This window comes from Doryrhamphus excisus, linkage group LG18, assembly GCF_037039965.1.
Source record: "Doryrhamphus excisus strain RoL-2023G ecotype Guam linkage group LG18, RoL_Dexc_Guam_v1.1, whole genome shotgun sequence".
Lineage (NCBI taxonomy): Eukaryota > Metazoa > Chordata > Actinopteri > Syngnathiformes > Syngnathidae > Doryrhamphus > Doryrhamphus excisus.
The window spans coordinates 13,029,283-13,045,608 of NC_136374.1; the positions used below are offsets into that span (position 1 = coordinate 13,029,283).

Here is a 16,326-nt window from a genome sequence, read left to right on the forward strand (position 1 = left end):
GAAAATGCTTATACACTGATAATTATTGAAAAGAAAAGTGATCCAAAAGAATATAAAACATGAACCTAAAAGTACATTTATGTACTGTATTTTCTTATACAGTAGCATCTGTCTGCCCCGAACACATTCACAGCATCACCATCCCATTCCCTTAAGCATGGGCCTCAGTGTACTTGTTTCAATTAGCCACGGGGTGGAGAGAATTGAAGCCACGTTAATTCCAGTCACTCCCAGAAATCCCCAGCGGAAGCAGCAAACTACAGAGGCATAATCGCCTGCCCCCAGACACTTCTCATTTCATGGACACATAATGGCAATTATTCAGGGTGTAAATTTCAAGTTCAAAAGGTTTCTTTATCTACTGGTGTCCATTAAGAGGACCAAAACTTTGAGCTCCTTTTGACAGCTCTCAATCCTTTTTTTCACTTGCTCTCATTCACTCACGTCTTTGGAGAGGAAATTAAATAAGTTACTAATATGTTCAATTAGGCTAGCCAAGAAAAAAAGTTTTTCACTAGGGTGTGAAATGATGATACGGGTGTCCTTCAGCATCATACACGTTGATTTAATAGTGGCCCAGAAATAAAGACGTTGTGTTGTGCTGCTTTTCATCAGTGTCATCTAATATTGAACTCCTGCCGGCACACACACACACACACACATACACACACATTCTCTCTCTCTCTCTGCTGACGTTTGAGTGTATCAAAGTGAGCGTCTGACTCTCGGTTATCTGATGCAACATATGTTCCGTGCATGTGTGACTGATGTTCGCCGTGCGCACAGCTATGACCTCTATTTGTAGTCAGGTCCTTTTATAGCACTTGTACCCATGTAGACATTATAAAACACTAAGGAGCAAGATATACTGTATACCAGGGGTCTCAAACTCAATTTACCTGGGGGCCACCGGAGCTAGGTTCTGGGTGAAGCCGGGCCGCATCAGGTTTTCAAAAAAAAAAAACCCAAAATGCATTTATTAAAAACTGGAAAAAAAATCTTCAATGCTTTTGCTTCTGCTATACCCTACACTTTTTCAGTACTTTGGTTCCGGTTTTCCACACCAAAATATCTGATAAAACATTCCACTGTTCTCAAATATCTTCATTTTTATTTTTCTATACACAAAATAAGATTAAAAAAAATAAACAAATTAAGAATAAAGACAATAAATCAATCAATCAGTAATAAATAAGTAAAATAATAATAAAACAGCAAATAAGAAAAACGTAAGAAACCACATACAGTTGGTAGAGAAATTATTATTTTCAGATTCAAATGTACAATATTAACAGTTATTTTACCTTTAACATGAACATTAATGAAACTTAATAATTTTACCCAATTAGCAAGTTAGCATGTCCGGTGTGCACACAGCTTTAAGCTGTCATTTCAACATTAAACTTTGGTATCAAGGTGGGGGCCTCAAACTAGCGTCTCGCGGACCAAATGCGGCCCATGGGCCGCGAGTTTGAGACCCCTGCTGTATACGCTTATAAGGATTACACCAAATGTTATTAGAGGGGTGCGTTGTATTTTTGGTTTAGAATCTGGATAAAGCGTTTTATTTCAGCCATTTGAATAACCAAGACATTCAGGACAGTCACTGAGATGTTCAAGAAAATGTGTAAAAATGCAACTATTCAGAACAAAACCAACTGTACATAAGCGGATCTACACCAAAACATTTCATGAGCATTTCCACAAAATATTTTCTTTGTGTGTGCTCCTACTAACTAACAGCCCAATTGAAAGTATGCTAATAATATAATGTTATCAAAGAATGGAATTCCCGGTATATAAGGAGTGAGGATAAGCGGCATAGAAAATAGATGGATGGATCATATTCTCAGACCTCTGCATGCTTGCTAATGGTCATGTGTCGTTTGAATCCGCTGAGGTTTACTACACCGTGTGATAATGGGTGAATAGTAAGCAACTATACCCTGCAGATGCACTGACAACTATCTGTCAATGGCAGATCCTATAACAGGATATAAACACGGCCAAGCATTCTTCTGTGGGTGCGCCTGCACATCATAAAAAGGACAATTGGGTACAACATAGGGATGTTTAACACACACTTGAATGTAAAAATATCCATCTCCAGTGGGTGGTTACACTGCAGCCAAGCTGCTCCAACATTTCCATGTGAGGCTGGAGTAGAAAAATAAAGAATAATGTAATAATGTGGAAGGGACGGATGGGCATCTGTCACATGCCAGAATATGCAGTGATGGTGCTTCAATCATGCATGGTTCCGCAGACTCATGCTGTCATATTTTATATATGATGCATATCTACTATCTGATTGCTGGGGCTTTATTAAGGAAATATATATTGTTGGCTGTCAGGAGAAATATGACATGATGAGAGCAGCCTCTAGTGGTGGAAGAAATACTTGCATGCATTCAAATAGAGGAGCTACAGAGGCATTCATAACAAGTGATGTCATGCTTGAGTTTTACTACTTTGACTAGACATCCGTTTACTTTGTAGTACTGGAATACCCATCCATTTTCTATACCGTTTATCCTCACGAGGGTCACGCGCATGCTGGAGCCTATATTTAGGCAAGAGGCGGGGTACACCCTGGACTGGTCGCCAGCCAATCACAGGGCACATATAGACAAACAACCATTCACACTCACATTCATACCTATGGACAATTTGGAGTTGCCAACTAACCTAGCATGTTTTTGGAGTGTGGGAGGAAACTAGAGTACCCGAAAAAAATTCACAATAGGGCTGCACGGCAATCGAGAAAAACAGGAATTCAACTTAAAGTAAATGACATGATGTCTTTGAACACATCCCCTCATTGCTCATAACAACACAGTTGCTATAGGAAAAATTATTTTGAAAAATAGATAGGCGTCGAGTGGTTAGCGTGCAGACCCCACAGCTTGGAGACAAGGGTTCAATTCCACCCTCGGCCATCTCTGTGTGGAGTTTGCATGTTCTCTCCGTGCGTGCGTGCATTTTCTCCGGGTACTCCGGTTTCCTCCCACATTCCAAAAACATGCTAGGTTAATTAGCGACTCTAAATTGTCCATAGGTATGAATGTGAGTGTGAATGGTTGTTTGTCTATATGTGCCCTGTGATTGGCTGGCCACCAGTCCAGGGTGTACCCCGCCTCTCGCCCGAAGACAGCTGGGATAGGCTCCAGCAACCCCCTAGACCCTTGTGAGGATAAGCAGTAGAAAATGAATGAATGGATGATTCAAAATAGTTATAAATTAATGTAATTTGTGCTTTGTATCATTAGTTTATGTACAATCTTATGTTATGTTACGTTATGTATTTTCCTGTATTTATTTCTCGGAGGAGGAAGCAAAACTAATGATTCTTCACGCTGATACCTTTTAGCAAATGATAGTTTGCATAAAGAGGCGGTGCAACTGGAAGCCCAGACAATCACAACCCAGCAAATTGCTTCTCTTACGGGGTGAAGCCAAGCGCAATCTCCTCTGGCCTCGGGCGCCACGACGCAATCTCCTGCTCATTGAAGTCGCTAATGTGCATATTTAGCCACAGAAAAAAGGTTAATGTTGCCAATATTTTTTCCAGGCTTCAATTAAAGAGTGAAATAAATAAATATCAATATGCTCAGATGCTTTGTCGTCTTTGTGGTGTGAGTGAAGAAAGGCCTTGTTGAAGGCAAACACAACCATCAAATTTTAATGCTGTACTTCTGCTTCCATCCCTTGCTGTGTGTTTGTCAGTAGCTGGGCTTTGATAGATCTGCCTTTAATTGAGCTCTGATAATCCTGTCTTATTTAAATGTCACAAACGTTAATGCTTATTTGTTATTTGCCTTTATCCCATTAGTGAAGTGTGGATTATTGATAGAAAAGGTTATTTTGGACAACAATGATCTCTACCAAGGAGATTATTTACTTTTCATCTCTTTATCTACTTAGCAGATTAGCATTAGAGAGGCGTGTGTTGGCACTACACTTATATTCTCTTGACTAGCCAATCATTTTTATGAAAAAATAACAACAGGAAGTGATAGCAGTTGCAATATCTTTTGCTTTTCATGTTAGCAATTTACAAAAGTAATTAGTACTTTTTATAAGTGTCAGTTATAGTTGTAGTAGTAGTGGTGGTGGTTCCAGTAGAAGCAAAATTTGTGTTTATTTAGTGGTATTAAAAGTATTGTTTGTCTTTACTTAGTACCCGTCATGTTAGTAGTAGTATTCAGAGACAGACCAGCTGATTTTAAATTATTTATTTACTTTTTGCTGCACCTTGTCTTGGTAACAACAGTGACTAACCTCCCAACGATTCAAATATTTAATCGCAATAATCGCATTCTGTCTGTAGTTAACTCATAATTAATCACACTTAATTGCAAATAGAAATAAGTATACTGTAAGTAGGGATATAATATAAATCTCGGTAAATATGATAAGTACATTCAATTTTATGCAAAGAGATATCAATATTGGAAAGATGGAACATTATTTTATTCAAAATACATAATTCAGTTAGAAACCTCACAGTTTTTGGTAACTTGTCCCAACGTTCTTCCACACTGCACAGATAGAGTAGTAATCATCTGTGTTTACTTGGTAGTTGTAGTGGTAGAGGTGTTAACAGTATAAGTTATGTTTACTCAGTAGTAGTAGTGTAGCAGCGGTTTGTCTGTTTACTTAATGTTTACTTCGAATGAGCACTGTGGCATTACTGTGTTTAAATGTAATCTGTGTTTACTAAGTATAGTCAAAGCTGCCGTAGCATTAGAAGTGGTCGTTGTCAGTGATATGAAATATGAATGTGAGCTGATGTGTATTTTTTATCTTACATATAATGTAGATACTAAACATGATCTGTCTTTTGAAGATGTTGAGCGCCCCTATGTGGACAGATCCGATACTACTACTGATTGTATGAATGACTCGCCCAGCAGCACAGAGAAGGGGTTGCCTTAGCAACTGTGGATCGTAAAAGTGCAAGAAGCAGCACTTGAGTATGACCCTATGCTTTATGTACTGTATATATTATTTTATTATTTTATTTTAACCGCGTGAAAACTCCACACACCGTCTCTTCAAGAAAACAACATATCACATCTGTGTAGCTGTACACAACTAATGTGCGTTGAATGTAATGAAAACCCAATTAAGCTCAACTGCATGTATAGAAACATGTATTTTTTTTGTTTTGTTGCTTCACCGCAAAGTGCACAATTTGCCGCAATATACACTCACTGGCCACAACATTAGGTACACCTGCATAAAACCTTATGACCGCTGACTGTGTAAGGCCTAAGTGTACGCAGCCAAACTTTACACCTTCTGGCACCCTCTTTAGAAACATTACCACTGGAGTTTAATTATGTTTGCATATTTACTGCTGGGAGGGGTAGGGTGGGGGGGCAAACACTTCACTCTAATTACAGTTTTCATTTCCTGCACTCTGTAATGTTTCTCAACAGTGGCCATCTCGATAACACACACACACCAGTGGTACAATACCGTTAGATTTGGTATCCATCTAGTAAATACACGGCCAGTATCGCCAATACCGATACCGATACTTTTTAAAAATGAAGACGGATGCATCATTAAACTGAATCGGCCTGAAAATATAACCAAACAGCGCTTCTCTTTTTTTCTGTCATCCTGCTGCTCTCTCTGTGGTATGTCTGGGCTTGCTGGGAGGTAGTGGTGGTCTATCTGTTGCCTGTCTCTGCTGAGTCATGTGATGGTAAATTAAACACAAGAGAGGGAGGAGGAGGAGGAGGAGGGGGGAGCAAAGGTAGCTTTCTCCGCGTTGTAACAGACAGCAGACACAAAGCCAGGTTGTATCGGACAGGAAACCAACTGGAGCCTAAGTAGTGATTTTTTTACATTGGTATCGATCAATATTGATACCAATGTTGGGATCGATATTATTGATATTTAGATCATTCCACCCACCACTAACACACACACACACTCAGTGTTCCTCATATCAACTGAATGCTGTTACCAAATTGGAATGAATCAGTTCCAGGGTCAAACTACGTTGAATCTTGATCAATGTATAGCATTTTCTGTGTCATTCAAGTGTAAAAATAATTTCACGTCTGTTTGGCAAAACCATGTAAAACAAAACTACTTTACTCACCTTTGGATGACATTCAATCGCAGGCCCTGCAAGGAAGAAGAGGAGGGAAAAATCATATTTATTTGTGTTCGAGTGCAGACAGGCACTAGCATCAATGCACACAATGATGAATGTATGACTTAGTGGACTAAGTAAAGGTTCAGAATTACATTGTCATTCATTAACAAGTACGTATATTGCACAACACAACAGCAACAGAACCAATGTAGTAATAGCAATGTAGTAGTATACATGCCCATGGTCTATAGGAGATTGTGTGAATTGAAACTATACTGATTATCAACCATGATGTTTTAGCCATATTGTACTGAGCAGCCAGGACATATGTGCTTTTACTTGTTTCTTACATTGCATTTCCTATTATATGGTCATCATCACTCTCCTGATAATTGTCCCTTTTGTGGTGGAATCACCAGCACAACACACAAAAATATAAATCGAAGCACAATTTAGTATTTATTGGGGTGAAAGGTCATTTTCGCGTGTATCCCATCATTATTGGGATGTTTGATTTGGCGCTGTCCATTACCTGCGGTGCTGAAAGTGATGAATCAAAACGGCATCTTACTCCACCTTTATTTGCATATACTAAATGTGGATTGTTGCGTTTAGATCGTTCAAATTAAGTGTTGCGGTAAAAGCAGACTCAAACAAGTGTCTGTTGCAAAGGGGTGGGAAGCAAAAGTGTCAGTTTTCTTCACCGGCTCACTCCGGTCGCTACGCTGTGTTGCGTCCACCCCACTATCCACCGCCCCTATTCCCGAATGCGGCATACGCGACTTTCCTTACGCTCACGGAGCTATTAAAGCTTAAATTACGTTGTGGGCGTAGTGGCTCCTTGTAATGGCGACCGTGCCGTAGATGCGCCGAGCTCTCTCTCAGTGAAAATGAAGCGAAGAAGAAGTTATTTCTACTGAATTTAAAAACGCCGAGGTTCCCCCCCCGGAGGAGGACTTCTTTGCGTCTACAACCGTCGCCTTCAAACGTGGTAAACTTAGCCGTACTGTTGAACGTCTGTGCCTCCCCCTCCGCCCCGCAATGATGAAGCTCAAGTCCAACCAGACCCGGACGTACGACGGGGACGGATACAAGAAGCGGGCCGCCTGTCTGTGCTTCAGGAGCGAATCGGAGGAGGAGGTGAGTCCGAGGATGTAGCTATTTTGTCAAGCCGCGCTAACGTTAGCATTAGCAACGCGAGCATCTGCGCTAACTGTAAATGAATATATTCATTAACACAACTGTGGTATGTGTCCGTGTTATACTCACCACTCACTTGTATCTGTCTTGGTCATGTTAACGTCATATATTGTCTATTTTTTATAATTTTATTCCCTAGTGTTATGTAAGCTAATGTGGCTAACACAGGCTTTTCCACCTCGCTTGCACCGGTCATTAGCCACCGATAGCTGCTGAGCTAATGCTAACCATCGGTGGGTAGCCAGCTGTCTGCCTGCAACGGCCGCCAGCAACCAGGGCTAGTGTGATGTGAGACATTTCGGCTTTTAATCTTAATAAATTGTTCAATTATACAACGCGCCCCTCCTATTAAATAGTTTAAATCAAGTAACTGTTCTAATACAACTCTAATACAATTCTAGTACTGCTAGCCAAACATCGAAGTGGTTCCTATCCAAAAGACACAACACGAGACACAATGTACTGTTAGCTTATATAGTCATATGTATTTCTCATTATTATATACCAAAAATTGCTCATACTAATGTTTACAAGATGACATGACCTGGCTCTAGTTTGTTTGTTGTTATTTATTTGCTATCACCGTGCCACCGTAGCTACCTGCGTACGAGGGCGAGTGAGCTGAGATCAGATGCGGTTCTGGAAGGTCTAGTCACCAACATGCACAAAGGTGTTTTTTTTAAAAGAAGTTATGGGGCCATAATTGTTATTACTCCCGTGAAGTGATCAGTTAAGTATGAATAGCACCAAACTTGGAAACTTTGTCCAGCCAAGTTTCACCAAACTCTCCATATAGAGATTTGTAAATAGACAATGCCTTACATTATGCCCCTGTAAGTATGCCCGGACAACAATCTTTGCATAGTGTGAACATGCAGCATTGATCGAGACCATTAAGCCCTGTCAATGTTGTTTGGGATGCTTTGTAGGTGCTGCTGGTGAGCAGCAGCAGACATCCTGATAAGTGGATCGTTCCCGGAGGGGGCATGGAACCCGAGGAGGAGCCCAATGTCGCTGCTGTTCGGGAAGTGTGTGAAGAGGTGGGTTTTGCTGTTGGACACAATGTTTATTTTGTCCCTTATATCGCTTTTCAATAGCTGGGTTAAACTTCACACCTGTTTCCAAAAACATATTCTCGGCTTTCGCACAGCCAAATACCATGCACTTTAACGCTGTTTCAACAATGCACAGCTCCTGTTTGCTTGCTCTGAGAGAGCCTAGCAACATGTCAGCAGCGCCATTATCATCATGTTACACAGCAGTGTTTCAATGTCAAAGGAGGTCACCGAGATTGAGGTCTGACTATACTTACAAATATTTCAAATGAAGGAACGTGACGAGCTCAAGCAAATACAGTTGAACATGAAAAGGTCAATCACAAGTTGGTTGACCTCAGATTTGTTTTGGATTTGAAAACATAAATCCGTTCCGGGCTTAAACTGTCGCCATTGTAAAACATTCATTACCCTTGCAGGCAATGTTTTAAGTAGCACTTTACCATACACTATAAAAATAAGTTCACCACCATGTTAACACATTAAAACTATTAAACACAGACTTTATTGATAGATGAGCAGGGTGATAATTAAAGTTATTTTTATATGTACTGTCACAAATAAGCTAGCCACTAAAACGAGGAATGAGAATTTCTTTTTTTTTTTGCGTGAGGTGCTCTAGTTGACATTTAACAAGTTAATTCTTTGACTTTGTTAATGATTAGGAGTGCATGAGAAAGCTGAAAAGAAAAATCAACTAAATGATCACTAATTAACAAGTATATTGCATAACACAGCATCGACAGAACCAATTTTGTAATAGCAGTAAGGAGTAAACTGCTCAGAAGCATTAATACCACTAAGGACTTCCTTATAGTCTCACTAAGGGGACTCTAGAACATATACTCTGGATAGCCGTCTACTGAAAACAGGAAATTGAAAAAAAGTTGAATTTGAGGTGAAACTAGAACATCTTCACATTAAACATACCTGACGTTTTTTGCAATAATGTGGTAAACTGACAATATAGCATATAAACACAAAGCTAAAGCAATGCTAAGCGCTATCCTGTCTGCTAACTCTCCATCATATTTGTTCCTCGGGTCAGTTTGAGTTCTACAAGCTTCGGCCGGGTTTGACTTTTGAGGTTGCACTGTTTTTGGCTTGTATGCACATCGCTGTGGTCAGGGAAGGGCAGCAGATAATAAATAGTTGTGAAGCTCCATGGAAATCAATATCCATCCTCCGGGACTCTGTCCCATCACTTAATTCTAGTATTTCTGGAGGGTACATGCTGTTCAAGCCGTTGCCATTTTTGAACAGAGAGCGGTCACGGCGGTGGCATGGAAGACACTGAATCCTCACCCGGCTGTCAGTTGTTGGCAGGTTGCTGAACATCAAAAGCCTATTCTCTGTGCAAGGTCCAAGTACAATGATGGAGGCTGATATCATCACCCCCCCCAACCCCAACCCCACCCCCCGGCATCATGTGTGTGGTGGCTGTTGATCAGCATGCCAGAGCTACGTCACACACTGTAAGCGCTGAATACAGAGTCTAGTTTGTTTTTTTTAACAAACTGTCAAAAGGATACCTAACTTGTCACGTGTAACTTATTGCGCTGAAGTATGCATTTATGCTAATTAAGACATCAAACAAACATGCCTCATGAGTAGGCAAAAGGTTCAAGAAGCCTCCTCTATCAGTCTGTTTATGCTCAGTTGCTGCACACTGTGACCCCTCTTAACCATATCCAGGACAGTGTTGCATAACAAAAAAAAAGAAGTTGTATCTCACAAGATGAAACCAAGTCATCCTTATCAGTTACACAAATGCTCCACTTATGCACTGCATAAAAGTGCACAGGTTGACTTTTGATCCCTGACTTCATCCCATTCATGCGGTGGTAGGCCCTTTTTTTTGTTTGTTTTTGCCTTCCCACATGATCTTTGCAGGAAGCCTGGAGGGTGCAATACCGACACCACAGTCCTGCGAGTGGAGTCAAGTTATTTTTAGACTGTAACTGGAAGCTGAAGATGATGAAGAAGAAGCAAAGACGCCAGCTGAGTGGCTCCACAGCTACAGCTGACCTACCGTTCACCTTGACCTACCGTTCTCCCCTTGTAATAGGTTTGCTTTTTTAGAAAAGAGAGGTTGACTTTTTCCAGTTTTCGAAAATATTCAATTTCGAAAATGGCATTTGAAAATGGTTAGCGATAAAGGCATACTGTAAATTAGGGATCGACCTATATGTTTTTTTTTTTCCAGCCGATGCCGATACTGATTTTTTTCCATCACCCTTAGACGATGGCCGATTTTGCTTGGGCCGATATTTGTGGCCGATACTGCTTTTGCTTCCTCAATTTATATGAAAAAATGAAAATGATAACAAATATTACAGGTCTCAAGTTGAAACAAATATTTATTGAAATGTAAACACTGAACACAGTAGAATTTAGCTTTCTTAAACACACCTTTAAACAGCATTATCAACTTTAAAAGGAATAAATATTCAACCATGTGCAAAACTTTTCTGTCATAGTTTAAGTTTTATCGAGCATCGATGTCTGTAAATCATGTGGCGGAAAAATATATCAGCGAACCCTCGCGCGTATCGGCTGATACCGATTCAAGTAAAGAACGCAAATATCGGCCCGATATATCGGCTGGCCGACGTATCGGTCGATCTGTAAATGAGAAAAATCATCAGTATGACCCAAAGTTTGTGATGGGAGTAAATTCACTCATCAAATTTGCATATAATCACATCAGATTCCTATCTTAATACCCAACAAGTTAATCTAAACGTCTCATCCACTTGCGTCAATAGTAACTACACAAGGCACCATATTTGTGTATCGCGTGTTAAATTCTGCAAAGTTGCGATTTTGCGACGCTTCTTGTGTTTAATATTCCAATAAACGTGTTTTAATGGGTGCCAGCTATTGTGGCTGTGCGAATGTTAACCTCACTCTTTGATGCTTTAAGAGTTGCGGCTGGACATAAAAGTTGACAGTGTGGGCTCTTTAGCTCGATGATGAGTGCTCTCGAATTTCCATTCTGCCCACCCTGGTTGGAGCCAGGCGACCGTCTATTTGTCTGTGCTGGGAGATGCAGCCAACCTTTTAGCTGCAGCAGGCATTAGCCACTTTTCCACCGCATGAACTCTGAGGAACTTTCCTGTTTACTCTGGTAGTTTGAAATACCCTCCTGTGTTTCCACTGAAACCTACCTATATAAAAAAAAAAAGTTCCTCCTAGTCACTAGGTACTTTCTCTGAAGTTCCCTGACCATTGAAGGGTTGGCTGTGCAAACGAACAGTGATTGGTTGTACATATTTGTCGTGTTTTAATTTGCCATCTATGTTTAAATCAGTGTGTGGTTGCTAATAGTATTTTTACATGTTTTATGTCAATATGCAAAGAAAAATGTTTATTTACATTGCATCACTCTGATTTGAATAAACTACCATGAACTTTAAAATGTGGCAGAAACGCAAACCACAAAGGACCACAGGAACCTTTTACGTTACCAGGAACTAAACGTTATTTAACTTTTAGTGGAAAATTGGGTAATTTGCGTGGCCTGCACTATCTGAGCAGCTTCTGTGAGTTACAGACCCTTCCTCATGCTAACTGCAGTGGTGAAGGCACTGAAATGCAAATCAAAAAAACATGTATGGTCTATGCCCACCACCTACAGAAGCATTCCTTTTACAGCGGTTCTCTGTTCTATTTGCACAGCATGCGGAATTGGACATGTTGAGAAGTGTGATTGACTTGGATTTGTTGCCTTTTTTTATTATATTTTGAAAAGTTTAGTTTTGCTTCTTGATTTCCCTGTTGTGAGAATAATACATGTTTTTACTTAATGTTAATTTTTAGGTTAAAAAAAAAACGTAATTAACTAAATAGATGTCAAGTGTTGTTTTAATGCATACTAAATCATAGCGGAATAATTCTAATAAGCAGTAGGTAGGATTTTTCTGCTACTAAACTGATTGATTATTGAGCATTTCAATACACCATATTTGGCTGTAGATGATTGTTACTGTAATAAATAAATAAATTATAAAATAAATTAAACAGTTGTCAGACTGTAAGCACAGCATCCACAGTGCAGCATCTATCATGTTATTGGAGTCTGCATTTTCCAATTTAATAATAATCTAATAATCATATCAGTGTCTTATAGCTGCATATTAACTGAAAATTTAACTCAAGCTACCACACATCATTCATTCATTTTCTACCACTTTGGTGGCCAGCCAATCACAGGGCACATATATAGACAAACAACCATTCACACTCACATTCATACCTATGGACAATTTGGAGTCGCCAATTAACCTAGCATGTTTTTTTTTTTTGGAATGTGGGAGCAAACCGGAGTACTCGGAGAAAAACCATACATGCACGGAGAGAACATGCAAACTCCACGCAGAGATGGCCGAGGGTGGAATTGAACCCTTATCTCCTAGCTGTGAGGTCTGCGCGCTAGCCACAAACAGGGGATGTGTTTAAAGACATCATGTCATTTACTTTAAGTTGAATTCCTGTTTTGAATGAATTTACTGGGATTTCGCAGAATACTTAACTGCGTCATCATAACAAGATGCACATGCGATTTAATAATTTAGTTGGCACATATGCACGTTAATATGTTATTTTTCTTATATCTTCTCAAGGTACAACTCATATGTACTATAGAGTAGTCAATGTAAAGCTTGACTATTCGCTGAAAATGACTCAACCAGAGCTCTTATTATAGTGGAAATAGATATTGAACATGTGAAGAATCTCTCTCACCGTTTTAATGTTTTTCTTTGGCAGGCGGGGGTGAAGGGGACGTTGGGTCGCTTAGTGGGCATATTTGAGGTGAGCTGCTTTTGACGTTTTGTCCCATAAATATGGTTCACTAGAATTGTGGGGAAAAAAAAAGTGAAACCTGGTTTCTTTACCCCCCCCCCCTCTCCCTCCACAGAACCAGGAGAGGAAACACAGGACGTATGTGTATGTTCTGATCGTGACTGACGTTCTGGAGGACTGGGAGGACTCGGTCAACATTGGTAAACAGCACTTTGTTTACTTGTCCAAGTGTGGGGGATCATGATGGATCAGGTTCTCAGGGGTTGGTCACATGGCGTTCTTCCCCCTTTTTTAGAGCCGTTCTAATATCACACTATTGTAATCTCCAGCTCTCCTATGCCATGTCTTGACTTGTTCTCCATCGGTGTCTTGTTCTCGCCCAACAGGGAGAAAAAGGGAATGGTTTAAAATAGATGATGCCATACAATTGTTGCAGTGTCACAAGCCCGTGCAGGCCACCTACTTCGAGGCTCTCCAGGAGAGTTGCCTGACCAGCAATGGAACACCTTTGGTGACCACGATAGGCGGGAACCTGTCCCCCACCTACAGCATCAACCAGAGCTCCGTCTCAGATATCAGATAACTAAAAACCATAACTGAAGACCTCCTTCTTTTCCTTCCGACCCTCCCCCCCCTCCACCCTACCACTGCCCCCTTCACTCCTCCAACGTTGGGAGCTTTAGCCACCACTTGCGCTCTTAGTCGTCTTCTTTTACTCTGTCTGGTTTGCCTTGCCAACTCTGTAGTGCCACCGCCATCGTGGCACAGACTGGATGACCAAGTTGTTGGCTTAAAAAAAAAAAAGTGTGAAAACACTTTGTACATTTTGACTTCTTTTTGCTTTCTTTTTACTGAACTCTTTGCATGAACGAAAAAAAAGGTTCCCTGGCCTCCCTGGACGCACCCTTAGCGTGATAATGGAATGCAAAGAACTACTTTTTACTGTTGTCATGTAAAAGTGTGTATCTAGTGCTAATTGAAAGGCTTATGGTGGTCCTTTTTTTTTTTATAACGTCTACATTTTTCTTTTCCGTCTGTGTGTGAATGTGCCCATTCAAGCCCCCTGCCGCCCCCATGCCACCACCGTAACTTGGGTCTCGTTCTTTTTGGATTTGTCTACTTGTTGATCCTCTCGGGACACGTTCGCTCCGCAGGGAGTGGAAGAATGTCAACATAGCTTCTCCGTTTTTGTTTTTTTTGCTTGTTATCGACTGAAACGTCTTCATCCGCATCTGATAGGATAAAATACATTTCTTTTTTTTTTTTTTTTACAGATCACTTCCTTTTGTAACCCTCTTCCCCCTTAGTTTTCAATTGTTTACATTGCAACAGCACAGGTAACTTTATTCGGCACTTTTTTTTTTTTTAATGATTGTCTCCTGGTAGTATTTAATCTGCATCCGCCTCCCCACTCTCCAAAAAAAACCCCAAAAAACACCCTATTAGATATTGAAAGTACCGCAATCTACAAATGCTGTCTTTGGCATCATGCAGAGCAAACAAGCCTTGTACAGTTTGTTTTTCCACATGTAAAATGCTTCCTTTTTTTCCCCAATACTATTTTTCCCTCTCCAAAGAAAAAGAAAGTCTGGCAAGAGTCTCTTTAGCCGCGTCACGTAAGCCGCCGGCTCGATACTGTGAAACTGGAGGGAGCGCTGTAGATAGCACGGAAGAGGTTTTTATTGTAAAATTGTTTATTCTGTATAGATCAACGGTGAGCGTACAAGACGACAGAGCACCTCTCGCACGTCTTTGTGCTCTTTTTCTTTAAAAGCGAGGATCCTGCAAGTACCGGCATGTGCAGGGAGGCCGGTCAACGGTCTTAACGTGACACTGAAGAACGGGCGATGAGGCTGCGATTGAATACCCGTGACATCCTTTCCCTTTTCTTTCAGGGAGTGACAATTTAGCTGAAGTCCAATTTGTTTTCTTAGGTCTGGCATTTATTCGCCTGCGCCTTTCACACAGAACTTGGCCATGCAAAGATGTCGCCTTAGCCTATGTGTAGATGAAACAGCCCTGGACCAAAAGTTGGGGCATCGTCTCATTTCAATGGAGTTTGTGTGAAAGTCACAGGCTAATTAATGCTAACTTTTGTTACTGTGTTCATTTTGCGGGAATGTTTTTCCATTGTTGGCTAAGATGCTAAATGTCCAACTTTTGATGGAAGCTGAGGTCATTGGTGTTTGTGAAGCCATGCGGAGACCTGCACACCTTTTTCCATTACAGTTTACCTTCTGAGGGAATAGTCTCTCTTTATCAGGCTCCTCCTGCAATGTAGACTGAATTTAACAGACTTCCTCAACCAGTAAAAATTACGAGTCTTGATTTTATTGCCGCCTATCAGTCAAGGTGCGGTGGCCAAAGTCTCTGTTTACGACGCCCCTTTTGAGTCTTCATCTGAATGTGCAATTAAAAGCTGTAGAGGGCATTGACCGCTAGGTAGAGGAGACTTCAAATGGGTTTGATGGAGAAGAGGGTTGTCACAAAAGGGGAAGTCTCAACTATTTCATTGTTTATCCTTGTCTTTAATCCTATGTTGTCCACATGGTTATATTTGTACAGCTCTAGTTGTCAAAAAAAAATTCTACATATCAACACTGCAGGCTGTTAAGAGGGAGTGATTCAAGCTGGATTCAGAGGATATTCATCCAAGTGGACCTCCTTTCACGGGTTTTGGCATGGCTCTTGTCTGACAATCAGAAATGATGCTGGCGACTCAAAGGTAGACTGACACCATCTAGTGGTCAAATTTGTGAAAAACAACTTCTGTCAAACTTCACTAAACACTGGTTGAAAATACCCCCCCCCCCCCCCCCCCCAGGTTCTAATTAATAACACACTCACTTCTTTGGCCAATAACCTAGCCTAGAAGTAACATCCTTATACTTGTTTAACGTGTCACTGGAGTTTTCCTCTTGTCATTTGGGACTGTAGAATAAAACTGCAAGACTGAAGATTGTAATAAATGTGCCAACAATAAACACCAGTATTTCACATACAGCCTTGTCTGCCTGTCTGTGCCTTTTTCTAGTTACAACTTGTACTCAGCTTGATGCTCCCTCTTGCGTTCAAAGTTGGAACCTTTAATCCCTACCTTGTAACACTTTAATGTGACTCAAGATCATTTGACTTCCTTTGAAAACAAAT

At 40.6% G+C, this 16,326-nt stretch overlaps 1 protein-coding gene across 1 annotated transcript; it reads left to right on the forward strand.

The window, feature by feature from the left end:
* Nucleotides 1-6,933: 6,933 nt before the first annotated feature.
* On the forward strand, nucleotides 6,934-16,177 carry nudt3b (nudix (nucleoside diphosphate linked moiety X)-type motif 3b). The gene is made up of 5 exons (XM_058054799.2): nucleotides 6,934-7,255; nucleotides 8,245-8,355; nucleotides 13,141-13,185; nucleotides 13,292-13,376; nucleotides 13,563-16,177. The coding sequence occupies exons 1-5, from the start codon at nucleotides 7,157-7,159 to the stop codon at nucleotides 13,757-13,759; spliced, it is 537 nt and encodes a 178-aa protein (XP_057910782.2). The 5' UTR covers nucleotides 6,934-7,156; the 3' UTR covers nucleotides 13,760-16,177.
* Nucleotides 16,178-16,326: the final 149 nt, after the last annotated feature.